At 54.6% G+C, this 13,247-nt stretch overlaps 1 protein-coding gene across 3 annotated transcripts; it reads right to left on the bottom strand.

Annotated features, from left to right (window-relative positions):
* Nucleotides 1-3,947: 3,947 nt before the first annotated feature.
* Nucleotides 3,948-13,047, bottom strand: MLN (motilin). 3 transcript variants are annotated; one of them, XM_046005745.1, is made up of 5 exons: nt 12,952-13,047; nt 10,241-10,364; nt 8,198-8,314; nt 4,948-5,056; nt 3,948-4,361 (listed from the first exon to the last, which is right to left on the bottom strand). In XM_046005745.1, exons 2-5 carry the CDS (start codon nt 10,355-10,357, stop codon nt 4,270-4,272), a joined length of 435 nt encoding a protein of 144 aa, XP_045861701.1. In that variant the 5' UTR covers nt 10,358-10,364; nt 12,952-13,047; the 3' UTR covers nt 3,948-4,269. The 3 variants fall into 3 exon arrangements, with proteins under 3 accessions (XP_045861701.1, XP_045861702.1, XP_045861703.1); XM_046005746.1 differs by having other exon boundaries at nt 3,948-4,126; XM_046005747.1 differs by having other exon boundaries at nt 3,948-4,123.
* Between the last annotated feature and the right edge of the window lie 200 nt (nt 13,048-13,247).

The following is a 13,247-nucleotide window of genomic DNA, read 5'->3' as shown; positions in this document are numbered from 1 at the left end:
CAATACCGGCCCCGTGTATTCTAAGAGGGCTTGAATCTGACGCTTAAACAAAGTGAACATTCTGGCACTTTGCAGAGTTACGGTCTGTTTCATCACAATGGATCCCAGGACAATTTAAAAATATGTCCTGAACCGGAGCCTCCCCCAGCAGTGGTCCCCAGTGTGGGCTTTGTCAAGCCGGGCTTGGTTTTGGGGCCGCTGCTGTTGCTATACCCACCTAGGGCCCAGTGACCCCCACCTGCCAAGCCTGTTGACTTCCCTCTAGCCTGGAACCCATCATGTCCGCAGGCGTGGCTTTCTGCCCCCCTGCGGTCCATCCTCTGTCTCCTTGGGGCTTCTAGAAGTTGCTGGATGTCTCACTGTGTCCAACGGGCCTTTGGGCTCATGTGCCCCGCCCCCCAACAGGGTGTTTGCCAATCAGTGCTCCCCTGCAATGCCTGCCTCCCCACCCCTGGAAGAAGCCTCACCGTCGGATGGAGAAAAGTCAATCAGAAAAACCCTCACAAGGCAATCATCCCCCTCAGGTCTGGAGCCTTTCCATCTACCCAGCCCTGGAAAGGCCTGGTTCCAGTCTGTTCCAGTCCTGGCCCTTCCGTGGATTGATAGCTCCTCCGACGCCCTCCACCCACATCATCTGCCAGGACGCCTTCACCTGCTCGTTGCTGCACCCCCCACACTTTCTTCACTGCCCCTCGTGTCTTCCCCACCTCGGGCTCAGCCCTCGTCCTCTTCTGCCACCGCTGCCTTGTGTTGGGAGCCGCCCTGGAGGCTCATGTGAGCCTTCTCAGAGTTTGCCTCCTGGGTTTAGTATGGGAACGCATATTTTAAAGCAAAGGGCAGTATTGCAAAGTTAGTGGTTGCCCTGCATGCCCCCCTTTCTCCTCACTTTCTTGTGTGTGTGTGTGTGTGTGTGTGTGTGTGTTGTGTGTGTGTGTTTTAAGGTGAGCAGCTCAGGCTGCAGGCGGTCTTCCTGATTTATTAAAGGCAGAAGAGGAAAAGCAGGTTCCAGTGTCCAAAATCTACTTAGTAACCACAACCACACATTTAGCAGAGGTGAGGGGCCTCTAGGAGAAGGCTCTGGATTCCCAGAGGGCCGGCACACTGCCTGCCATCCTGCTGACCTCTCTCTGTCTCAGCAGAGCCTTAGAATAACAACAGCCATAAATCTTTTAGTGGGTTCCATTCGCCTTCTCCTCCTGCAAAGAGCCTTGCACACATTTATCAGGTCCTTAGAGACCCTGGGGGACCATGGCCTCATCCTTGACCCACCCCTTGCCAGCCTTGTGCATTTCTCTGGGCTTCCTTGGAACCGCATCCTGGATGGTATCACACCGTGGGATGGTGGGGTGCTGGCAGAGTATGATTGAAAAGTGGGGGACAAAGTGGGTGCCCTCTGGGCTCAGGTCTTGGCTGGAATGATCCCAGAAGCCCAGCTTCTGGCTGCCTTATCTCAGTGCCCCCCCCCCCCCCCCCCGGGGGGAAGAGGAGAGCTTCCTTTCATCCCTCCAGGTCAGTGAGGGGGGAAATAGAGTCACAGAGAAATGCCAGAACAGGTTGGCTGCTTTTCACAAATGGCTGAAAATATAACAAAACTCTCATTCTTTCGGCCACACTTTGATACCTGTGGGTAAGAGTTCCTTTAGCGGCATGGAATACGTTCCCCGATGTCAATAACGAATTGTGTATGAAGGAAAATGTAATGCTTTCAGAACATTTTCTTTTGGGCTTTGTCCATGATTAGATTATACAAAATTACAGTGTACAGATATCAGGCAATTACTCTTTGCTTTTAACTATTCAATTTCATGGCAAATCCACGTAGCTCGGTAATTATAAAATCATACCGATGTGGTTACCGAGAAAATACCTCATCATCTCCATCTTGTGAAGCAAGGCTCAGGTTGCCCTATAATTACCCGTGGTCCTGTTAAGTGTAAAGTACATTCCAGACGAAGAGGGATAATCTGTAACTCTCCGTAATTGCCAGTTTTCTGGAGAGATTCTTGCAGAATTCGCGGGATGGACCTCAGTTAAGATGTGAGGAAGATCGCAGTCCTCTCCTGACTGGTTCCTCTGGGCACTTTCCCCTTTCCCATCCCTGCTCCTGGCTGTGGAGAGCTTTAACCAAAAGCAGATCTCTCTTTCTTTCTCTTTTGTGAAAATATGGTCATTTTTGTCTCGGCTCAGCTCACACTATCCTCCCCAGTCCCTCCCTCCCCACCCCCCATTTTAATTTCTTCCAGGGCTCTGCATGTCCAGTAAGCAATCGAGTCTGCTGTCCTGGAAACTGGAGGAACTCGTTGGAGAAAAAGAATTATTTGAACCGATTGTGAGAAATTGAACAGCGGCAGGAGGAGAAGGAGAGAAGAAAGGAGCGGACACATCCGACCAGGCAGCTGGGGCACTGTGCATACAGATGGAGGTGGCGGCTGGGTCCCTGTTGCGGCTCATTACTGAGAAGCACATCAGAGGCCACTGGGTGAGGGTCAGGGAGAACCTGGCTGCCGCGCTGAGCTTTGAACACGGCTGTTCTGCAGAAGGAACCCCACCCTTGTGCCACCTAGGTGCTGTGGCTGCGGAACCAATTCGGTTTTCAGAAATGCAGATCGCCTTGGGCGCAGTCACCTAGGGCTCTCGTTTCCTTCTTGTAACCTATTTCATTGCTGCTCTCCAACCCCAGGATCTTAAGGAAAATTCCCCCCACGCGGGGCGGTTGGCGTGGGGGCGTGGGGGCTCGGAGACTGGGGCAGGGGGAGTGGTGAGCGCCCCCATCTGGTGATGGGGGAAGGTAGTCTCACATAGCGACAGATCTGAGCAGAGAGGAAAAGACACAAAAGCTGTGTTTTCTGCCTTAGAGACAGTGAGCATTTCGTTTGCTTTTTGGAGTGGATTCCGCGGAATGATGTGAATGGCACGGCGGAGCTCCGAAGGGCCAGGAGGGGTCTTGGATCCAGTTCTTTCCAACGGCATGCTTTGTAGATTTCCCTGCCTTTCTTCCTCCTTTTCCTCCCCTGCCTTGTGCAGCCCTCTCCCCATTTATTACAGGGTGTCTTGGCAGCATTTCCCATGAACCCGCAGTTGCACTTGGGCTGATCAGTACATGCATGGGAAATTGTGGGACTGGGTGGTGTAAAGGGTCTGGGTCCCCTGGAAGGTTCAGGTGTCCCTCAGGAGCAGTCAGAGCCCCCCAAAGGAGTGTCCATTCTAAGGGTTGGGGTTGTCTGGTTCCACTAACTACCAACTGTGGCTAAGCTCCCGCGATGATTGTGGTGGGTGAAAATGCCAAAGAGGCAGCATGTCTAATTGCTGGTAACCTATGGATAGCGGGAGCTGTGGTTCCTATACAGCCCCGGTTTATAAATAAATGAACATTCATTAATGCAAAATGAAATCAGAATGATACTTCCCATCCAGTTTTGTTTACAAGGCAGAAATAAGTGTGTTGACGGTGGAATTTTGCTGCGGATGCTGGAGCATAGAGTTACAAGATGATAGTAATAATAGTGATTTGCTGGTGCCTGTCCCCGATCTCAAGGCACATATTACCACCTTGCATTTGCAAAGGCTCATTGAGGTTAGAGGGCTAGCTGGAAGTTACACAGCAAGGGGTTGAGTGCAGAAGTCTCACAACTCTCTGGCCCATTAGACCTCAAGCTTGCCCATACACAGAAAGTAGACCGACAACGGTTCAGGAGACCTGAATTCCGGTCCTTGCTCTGCCGCTGGCTGGTGTGTGTGGGCAGAAAATGCCATCTTTTCTCCGCGGCACAGATCTTCCAGTTCCGTGGGCCTAATTTCCTATTTGAACGTAGAATTTATCAAAGGCACACGTTTTGCTCCTGTATGTACCACCACTTACAGCCCACTTCAAGCTTTATCCCCCCATCCCCTTTATGGAATGACCCGAGTTTAACCTTTCAAAATTAAAATATTAAATAAAAGAGTCGTTTCTGTGTATTTCCCGCTTTATTTGCTGGATGGAGGGCTTGCCTGGGAGAGAGTATTTTCCTTGGGAGCCCCGCTGTTGGGCATGCAGATTTTGGGGCCTCCTTTGGGCGGGAGGGGGGCTCCCAGTTTTCAGTTTTCGTCCACCTTCTTCTCCCCAGAGCGGGCTGTCACTTGTCTGCTGGGGAAAAGCAGGGTTTGCAGCTCAGGAACATTCGCAGGTCCACTTATGAAACTGACTTCTAAACCTGCCTGCAGAGCCAGGAAGGAGGAGGCAGCCCCCTCCCTGGGGGTGGGGGCCGGACTGGCCAGTTATCTGGCAGCTCAGCCTCTAGCTTTCTCTGTAGCCTGGGGCAAGTCCTTTAACCTCTGGTTCTTCCCACTCCATGCTTCCTCCCCGCCCCTCTCCTCTCCTCCTGGGGACAATGAGAAGTCATTAGCAGCTGTTTGTCAGGTAAGTCCTAGCTTTGCATAAGTTACTCCCGCAGACCTTGAACCCGGCAAGGCCAAGTGCAGCTCAGCACTTAGATTTGTAGAACAGATTTAAAAAAAAAAAAAAAAAAAAAAAAATGCAGGCTTCGGGGGCCAGACTGTTCCAGAGTTCCCTTCAGGGGAAGCACCCAGCGCTGGTGGTGTTTTGGGGGAGGGAATGAACGAATCTGGAGCAGGGGGAGGGGTGGGTGTGTGGTCGTGGTCTACTCTGCCAGGAGGGGATTTGGGAGAGGGGTCTGAGCCACGGGTCAGAACCTTGAGATGCCCCTGGCTGGGGATTGGGCCTCAGTGGTCCCCAGGAGCTCTCAGAGCCTGCCCTGCTCTGTAATGAGGCTCCCCTCAGGGACAGGGGCACCCTTTCCCCCAAAAAGGCTGCTTCCTGTTCTCAAGTGCAAGGCAGCAAAACAAATTGCCGTCCCCAGATTGCGCTTAGACAGACGCGCTCCTGGAATATTAACATGGGGTGGATGAGGCCAGGCCCTAGCCGCAAAGGCTCCTGCCTTCCCTTACCGTTCTGGGCGGACAGCAGCGCCTCACCCAGCAGCTCTTCCAGGGCGGCCCAGTACTTTTCCAGCTGCCTGGAGTTCATCTTCATTCCAATTTCCACAGGAGCAGTCAGCTGTGAAATAAGGCAGAGTTAACAAGAAGGAAGAGACACGGAGCGCGCCATTAACCCCCGGGTGCCTCACAGGTGGCAGGAAGAATGGCCAGTAGCCACACAGCTCTGTGGCGGCCCCACTGTTCCTGGTCCATCTTCCGGGGAAGCCTCCGGCCTTCCAGGGCCAGCCAGAGAATTCTGGCAGCAAATAACCGCCCGCCCCCCTCCCCAAACTCCAACCAGGGGGCTGGATCCTGGAAGTCACCCAAGTCTTGCTGGGAGGAGGATCAACAAATCTCCCCTGGCTGGAAAGCTGGGACAGGAGGGCAGGGGTCCGCAGGAAACCCCCTGGCTCTTCCTGTGGGAGGAAAACTCTGCGTCCCTCTTCTCCTGTATAAGGAGAGCTAGCACCAGGAGCCTTGCCGCACAGGCGTCACTCCAAACGCTTTGCGTGTATGAAGCCTCTCAACAGCCCTAGAGGTAGTGACTAGTAGTGTGCCCATTTTACAGATGAGGAACCTGAGGGCAAAGAGGTAGAGTACCTTGATCAAAGCCACATAGGTACTAAGTCGTGGAGGGAGAGGGTGTGACACCCAGGGGGTCTGACTCCAGGGTCTGCACCACCAGGTGAGACCCCAAAGGAGCTGTCTGGAGGCTCGCCACCAGGAAAAGTTGTTGTGGCCGAGCTGGGGGGGGGGTGAGGGGTGGGGGCCTGACTGACCTTGCCACCACCCCAGAGCTTCCTGGTTCAGTGGTCTTGGTTCACAGGCCAGCCGAGCTTCCCTGCCTGTCTGGAGAGCTGTGGAGGAGGAGTCCCAGGGGCTCCCTGGCAGTGGGAAATGGGCTGGGGCTGCCTGAAGGGCCACGCAGAGGGTCTCCGGCCCTGCCCATGCCATCCTCTGCCCACGCCATCCTCTTGCTGAGCTATGCTTTTCTCTATGCATCAGCGTCCTCACCTTAAAATGAGGTGGCTGGATGGAATGATCTGGAAAGAACCTCCCGACCAATATATTCTGTTCTAGGGAGATGGAACAGCCTCCCCAAGACATTCTTTAGGATGTAACACATGCCTTACACTGCCCAGGGTGCAGGGAGCGGGCAGTTCCAAGTGAGCTCGCCTTTGCCAGCTGGACCAGTCCCTCCCAGTTCCTCTCAGGGAGCCCAAGGAGCATGTGGGAAGGGAAGGCAAGCTCCCCAAACCCTGCCACCCAGTGTGATGACTGCACCGAAGTCCCTCTCTGGGCCACAACTGACCTCCCTGTTTGTGGACAGTGTGCTATGGCGACCCGAGGGGATAGAAGGATCCCTGGCTGGTGTCTGGCATGAGGCAGGAGGCCTGGAGTCCAGGTCAGTTTTGCTCTGATGACTGTGCACCCTGGCAAGGCCCTCACTCTCTTTACTATCACTCATCTCCCCTCCCAAGCCCCTGTACAGGGAAGTGTTCCCCCGCTCAGTCCCAGGACCCCCTTCATTCTCCATCCATGCCTGCCCTCTCCAGGATCTCACCTGGTCCTGGCTTGAAATTCCAGCTAATTGCTGATGCCTCCCACAGGGATGTCTCCAGCCCTAAGCGCTCCTAAGTCCAGTCATCTATACCCGCCTGCCTGGGCAATGCCTCCACCTGGGTGCCCACCAGGCATCTTAAAGTTCACAGGTCCTGTCTGACCTCCTGACCTTCCTCCTGCCATCCTACAGCTAACCATAGGCTTCACCGTCTCCATGAGTCACGAACCCATCCTTCTAGGTCCTCTGGCCCAAACACGGGGCTTGAACTCACTACCCTGAGATCAAGACCTGAGCTGAAATCAAGAGTCAGATGCTTAAGGGACTAAGCCACTCAGGTTCCCCTGGGGAGACGCTTTTCAAATGTAATCTGATCTTCTCCCTGCTCTGCTCCAAAGCCCCTAGTGGCTCCCATCTCAGCAGAGTGAAAGCAAAGTCCCAGCTGCAGAGTCTGATTTCACCTCCCACTTTCTCTTTGACTCCCTCTGCCCTAGCCACTCCAGCTTCCTCGCTGTTCTCACAATGCGCCAGGTCTACTCCTGCCTCAGGGCCTTTGCACTGATTACTTCTGCTGCTTGGAATGCTCTTCCCCCAGACATCTTAGCGGTTTAGTGCCTCACTGTCTCCAGGTCTGTGTACTAATACCATGTACTGACAAAGCCTGCTCTGACTGCCCTATTTAAATTGCAACTCATCCATCTCCCCTCTCTGCTTTATTTTCCTCCGTGGCACCTGCCACTACCGGCCACACTAGGAAGGTTGTTTGTTTATCTTGGTTGTAGTCTGCTGCTGGTCCTTTTGGTATCTCATTTCTGGCCCCCCACTGGAGTGTGAGCTCCACGAGCTCAGAGGATGTACACTATCCCCAGGGCCCAGAACCCTGCTTCGCACTTAGGGCTCAGTAAATACTTACTGGACAAATGAGTCTGTGAAATTAAAGAGCTGCGCAGGACAAACCCAAGGCTGGCTCTGGCCGTGACAGTCTGTGCATCTAAACTCAGCACTGACCCAGGGGGCTCACACTGTAGCTGTCCCCACAGTTCCTTGCTAGGAGGAGGAACCGGCACCCTTGTCATTTGTCCCCTGAGGACCACACCTGCCTCCTGACTGGTCTCCTGCCTCCAGTTGTGCTGCCCCAGATCTTCCTAAGTGAGATCAGGTCACTACCCTTCTTTGAACCCCCAGTGACCCGGACATCTCGCCTGGACCACCAGGCCCTGCCAACCTCTTGTCCTCTCCCGGTATGCCCTGGCCTTGAGGGCCTCACACCTACTATGTGTTTCCTGAGGAAGGCTTTTGCACTTTTCCTTCTGGAATGTTCTCCCTCTAGCTCTTTGAATGAGAGGCTCCTTCTCATCATTCTGGTTTCAAAGAAAATCAATGTCACCTTCTCCAAGAGGCCTTCCCTGAGCCCTCCTCTGGCCAAGGAGTGCCCCCAAGGCCCCCCCCTCCATCATTCTCTATCCTGCCTCCTTTATTTGGTGCCTGAAATGGTTTACTGTCTCCTCGTTGGTGTCTGTCTCCCTTTCTCCTAGAAGGGAGCTGGTTACCTAAATGTCTGGTTTGCTGCTGTATCCTAGCACAATCAGTGGCTAGCAGGGGAGCCATTCCCTGCCCCCACCCACTAGGTTTCTCTGTATTGTCACCTTGTCTGCTCACCTTGAGAACCTGGTTTTCTTCTTCCTCTGTGGGCTCCACAAGGTCCAGAGGCCCCACTTCCTCAGACCTCTTTTGTAAAACCAGGGACTTCTTTTGACCTTTGTTGCGCTCCTTTTCCTAAGGGCAGAGTACAAAAATTGCACAAAACCCAAAACCGGGGTCTGTCCACTGTCCAGGCGGTGCCTGCCTGTCCCTGTCCAGGGTGCTAAGTGGCCTGAGCTTCCCACGGGGACGGAAGCATTCCTTCTCCCCAGGTGCTTCTACGACAAGGAGTCCCAGCAATGCGATGGCCACAGAAGACTCTCGGAGTTGTCCACCAACAGGTCAATTTGCAGAAGAATCCCTTCCTTTCTCATTCCAACACTGCACCCAGGTTGTTACTGTTAATTAAGTTAAAATGCTGAAAATAATGGCTGCCCTTCATGCATATTAAGCGTGAAAATGGGCTTTTCTTAGCAGAGAGCCTATAAAAAAGGTGGCAAGACAGCCTAGCCTGCGAGGGCACCATGGGGTGGCCCAGAAACTGGAGTCCCTGGGAGGTGATTTATAAGAGGCGAGACAGGGAGATGAATTATGGAGGAAGGAGATTGCAGCTTCTTCATAAAAATCCTGGTGCTTGGCAATTATAAGAGCAAAACCACAGAGCGGATTAATGCAAAGTGTCCTTTGGTTGCCATTTTGCTAGTTTATGTTCTACTGAGTTTGACTGTTTCTGCCCCAAATCTTACGTGGCATCCTGCTTGCTGGGTCCCAGGGCACTGAGATCAGATGCACCTCATTCCTTTGGTTTCCCTAATGGCACCCTTGGGATTTGGCTCAGGGCCTTGCCTGAGACATGGTGATTCTAGAACAATGGGCTGTCTCTTCTGGGGAGGAAGATGGTGGTGGAGGAAGTGTGTTTAGAGAGACTGCCGCATCTCCTCCGTATTTCCATGGCTTCACCCCACCCCCACGAAGAAGGGAGGCTGCGGCCAGCCTTGCCTTGGCAGAGGACACTGGTCACTGGGTCTGGGGCAGCCTGCCCCGGACAGAGCACATGGGTCCAGAGGCCACACAACCTCCCAGAGAATGGATTCGTGTCTTTGTCCCTGGTGGAGACTTGGTCTCAGACAGGTGGGACACGAAAGTCCCATTTCTTTACCTCCTCAGGTCAGAGAGAAACAACTGTCTGTACAAGATACTCAGAACCCCTGGACATCTAAAGTAAAAGGCACGGGGAGCCAGGTCTGGCAGTTACTTTTTGGGGGGACCCGCCCCCCGAGTTCTGTTAAGCCTGCCTGGTTTACTTCTGGCTTCTCAAGAGGCAGCGCTGGCCGGCACTTCTGGGAGCAGCGACTTCTTCTTTCCCACTGTGGGCATTTGCTCCCACCGAGTGCCCTGCCTTCTCTCTAAAGACCCCCAGATCCTCGTTCACCTCTTCTCTGTAGGCTGCTGACGTGCGCCAGCCCGCGGAGACCTCTCCCTCCTCCGAGCTTCTCACTTACCATCAGCGTCACTCGCTGGGCAATTAATCACGTCCTACCTCGTGACATTTCTCTTGTTCTCTATTGTTAGAGAATTTTTCATGTGTTTGTATCTTGGCTGCTGAGCCTGCTCCTTGAAGACAGCAGCCTGCTCCTTGAAGACGGAGGCTCTTAGATCTCCTTGTGTGCTTGGCATCTCACCCAGCATGGCCGTTTATACCGCAGAGATGCTCAGCAAATATTGATTGGCTTGTTAATTGAAAATCTCCTCTTAAGGGTGGGCAGGGGCAGGAAAAGGTGTTGCATGTAGGAGCTGCATTCACCTGTGTGTGGTGCTGGGGAGGAGTGAAGGTGGCAGGGAGACAGCTGGAGCTGGGGCCTAGGTTGGGTCTGGGTCCTTTGTGCTGTCCTCAGTGGGGCTAGCTTAGCTGATTAAACATGGGTTTACCAAAGGGACACTTACTTGTGCCTTAGAGAGACTAAGGCCACCTGACTGCTGAGCAGGGCTCTGCATCACTTGGGCAACACAGGGGAGGCGGGCATGCCTTGTGGTGGGGTGGCGAGGGGGGAGATTTCCTACCCGAATCTTCTGGAGCTCGCTGTGGGTGAACATGGGAACGAAGGCTTCTGTCTGGGAGGCCAGCATGACAGCCACGTGTACCACAAGCAGAGCGGCCACAGCCTTTTGGGACACCATCCTGGAGCTGGACAGCGACGAGAAGCTCTTGTCATGGGGTTTACAGTGCACACATTCCCTACAGCGGTGACCTTGAGCAAGCCACTTAGCCTCTCCTGATGCAGGCCGGGTGTGGGGCTTTACCGGAGGAGCTCAGAGCCCCTTCTCTGTCACAGAGCCAGGCCTGGGAGAGGTGGCCTGGCCCCTGCCACATGCTGGGAGAGAAGCAGTCCACGTGTCAGCTTCCCTCTTTGTCATAGCTGCAGTCCTCCAAGGTCAGCGGGGCTCATGAAGTGGGAAGGACCCCATGTCTCAGAAGAAAGACTAGATAATCAGCAGAATTGTGCTCCCCCCTTGAGCCCTCCCTGTGCCCTGAGCTGACGAGGATGACAAAAGGGAGAGACCCAGGCCCAGATGACCCCAGGTTTCCCCGAAAGTGCCAGGTGGCACTGGGTCCGGAGAGAGAGGGGCTGGAACTCTCTGCCCAGATGGAAGCAGAGCCAGATGGAAAATTTCAGCAGGGAGCAGCATCCTAGAGCTGAAGTGGGGTCTCCACCCCTTGGGGGGCCAGCACTGGCTCTGGAACGAGACTCTTCCAGAGCTCCAGCTAGCTGCCTGTTGGTTGTCTAGAAACAACACGGAGTACGTCCGTTCCCGGCAACCCCCTCCCCTGACACCTCAGAATGCCGCAAGTGCTGGGGGTGCCTGCTTGCACGTTTGGGGCTTCTTGTGTCCCAGGAAGTGGGTATGTCTGGACTGGCGGGCCAGAAGGTGGGCCGCGGACACCTGCCAGGAAACAGGTAGGTGTGGTGACCCCAGGAGAGCAAAGGCTTGAGAAATGGGGTCAGCTGGGCAGACTCTGGGCTGGGTCCGGATGGTCCTCTGGTGGGGGTGGGGGAGGGTGCTGCCTGCTGGGTGTCAGCCTCAGCTGACTCCTTACCCTCGTGCACAGTGCCCCCTTCCAAGCCCTCTCCCACACAATCCACACACTCACCTGGGAGCAGGTGCTATCTGGGGAGGGGAGGGGACCTAGACAGGTGAGGAGACTTATTCAGAGGTGGTGGAGGTTGGAAGGCTGTCTTCCTGAGGCCTGCTGCTTGACCCTGCACCCCACTCCATGTTGCCTCTGCTCATAGAAAGTGGAGAAGGGCATCGCAGGGGGCAGCCTGCTGAATGCAATCCAGGCCCCAACATTCCTGCGCTGAGTGGGCTGATGAGTGCAGGGACCAGGCCCCAGAGCAAGGAGGAGAGACCACGGGCAGCCACCACAGCAGGCAGAGTTGGGGGGATTAGAGGGTTGCAGATAAAGCACTTCAGGGAGTCAGCTTGGGGATCCCACAGCCCTTGGGCAGCCTGGATTCTGTCGGCAGGAAAGGTCCGGCCCTGGACTGGTCTCCAAGCTTCCCTGCAGTTCCAACCCCCATTACCCCTTTTGGAGAGAATCATCCAAGAATGCGGACTTGCGTCCTGCCTCCCTGCACCCAAGACCCTTCTCCTCAGTCATCCGAAGCCACCTCTACTAAGCAGGACACTCCCTCTGCCTTCTTTTGAGCCTCCTGTCCCCGTCCTACTTTCTCTCTCCATCTGGCTAACACTCCATGAGAAAGAACATGAGAGCTCAGACAGTCAAAGCCTCCCATGCCAGCTACATGCAAATTCCTGGTAGGGTCAGAAGACCACCCACCCACTGACTGCCTTCCCCATCTCTGGGGATAGTTGAGATCTGGTCTGGAACCCCGGGAGGACCTGGAGCAGTACAGAGTCTGGGCAGGGATGGAGGGCTCCCAATCACTCTTCTTCCTATCCTCTCCCTGCAGAGGCTGGAGGGCCCTCACGCCCCTCCCAAGGTGGAGACGATGCGTCACATCGATGGCATCCCATTTCCTTCAGAGATGCTATGGAGCCCTTTTCATTCTGGTGTTCACATTTAATTCCCTCCATAAGAATCAATAAAAGCCTTAAATAAAAAAAAGGCAAAATCCAATTGCTGCTCATTTTTTTGATCCAACTGGCAGTTGGCATGTCACCTACATTCATTTGCGTTCCTGGGAGCTCGGAGTGGGAGAGCTTTTCACTGTATGATGAGATACTGACTTCCCTTCTCCATCTCCCGGGATGGGGCTCCAGTCTTCAAGCGATCAGGCTGGAGGAGGGGGCGCCTGTCTGGTCCCTGCCCTCCCATAGGAGCCCCGGCTCTGGCGAGTCTGGCCTTGTCACTCAATCTCCCTAGGGACCCGCTTCACCTTTATCTTTCCAGAGTGAAGCCTCCATGCCATGTGGGGGTCCTGTGTCCACAATGAGCTCTGGGTTCCTGGCCTGTAGTTGTAGTCAATGGTACTATGCACCCACACAGCCTCTCTTTTGCCACCCACCCACACCTCCCTCCAGCTTCCCTGCTCCGGGGAAGTCCTGCTTTTACACACATGATGAGTGGCTTTAACCCGCTGTTCTGGAAATCGGCTCCGGGGCTTGCAGTCCAAAGCCTAGCGAAGTATTGGAAGGTGGCAGGAGAGACACAGGGTAAATCTCTGGACCAGGCTGGCTCTGCTCGCACCACTGTTCTGCCCTGGGGCTCATGCTGAACTCTCCCCGCCACTCCAACCATGGCTACTCACATCAGCGCGGTCTGAGTGGGACTGGCGGAGTCTGCGTCTGCTTGTCCTCTGGTATCTGGCTGATCTGACCGGTCTTTATATCTGGTATCTGGCTGGTCTGATGGGCCCTCTGGCCTGCCCTTGGGAGCCCATTAACCTTTGGCCACACCTTGGGGGCTTTGGGTGGGGAGCCCGGATTCTTGAAGCTCATGGAAACAGCAGGCAGGGCCTGCCACAGGTGGACTTCTGGGGCATTCCTGGAAGGCCTCTGCCTCAGGCAACAGTCAGGATGTGGTGGTGGAAGCCAACTCCCACCC

The sequence above is a fragment of the Meles meles genome, chromosome 5 (assembly GCF_922984935.1).
Source record: "Meles meles chromosome 5, mMelMel3.1 paternal haplotype, whole genome shotgun sequence".
Classification (NCBI taxonomy): domain Eukaryota; kingdom Metazoa; phylum Chordata; class Mammalia; order Carnivora; family Mustelidae; genus Meles; species Meles meles.
Note: the sequence above shows the minus strand (reverse complement) of the source record. Positions and strands in the feature narration are given on the sequence as shown.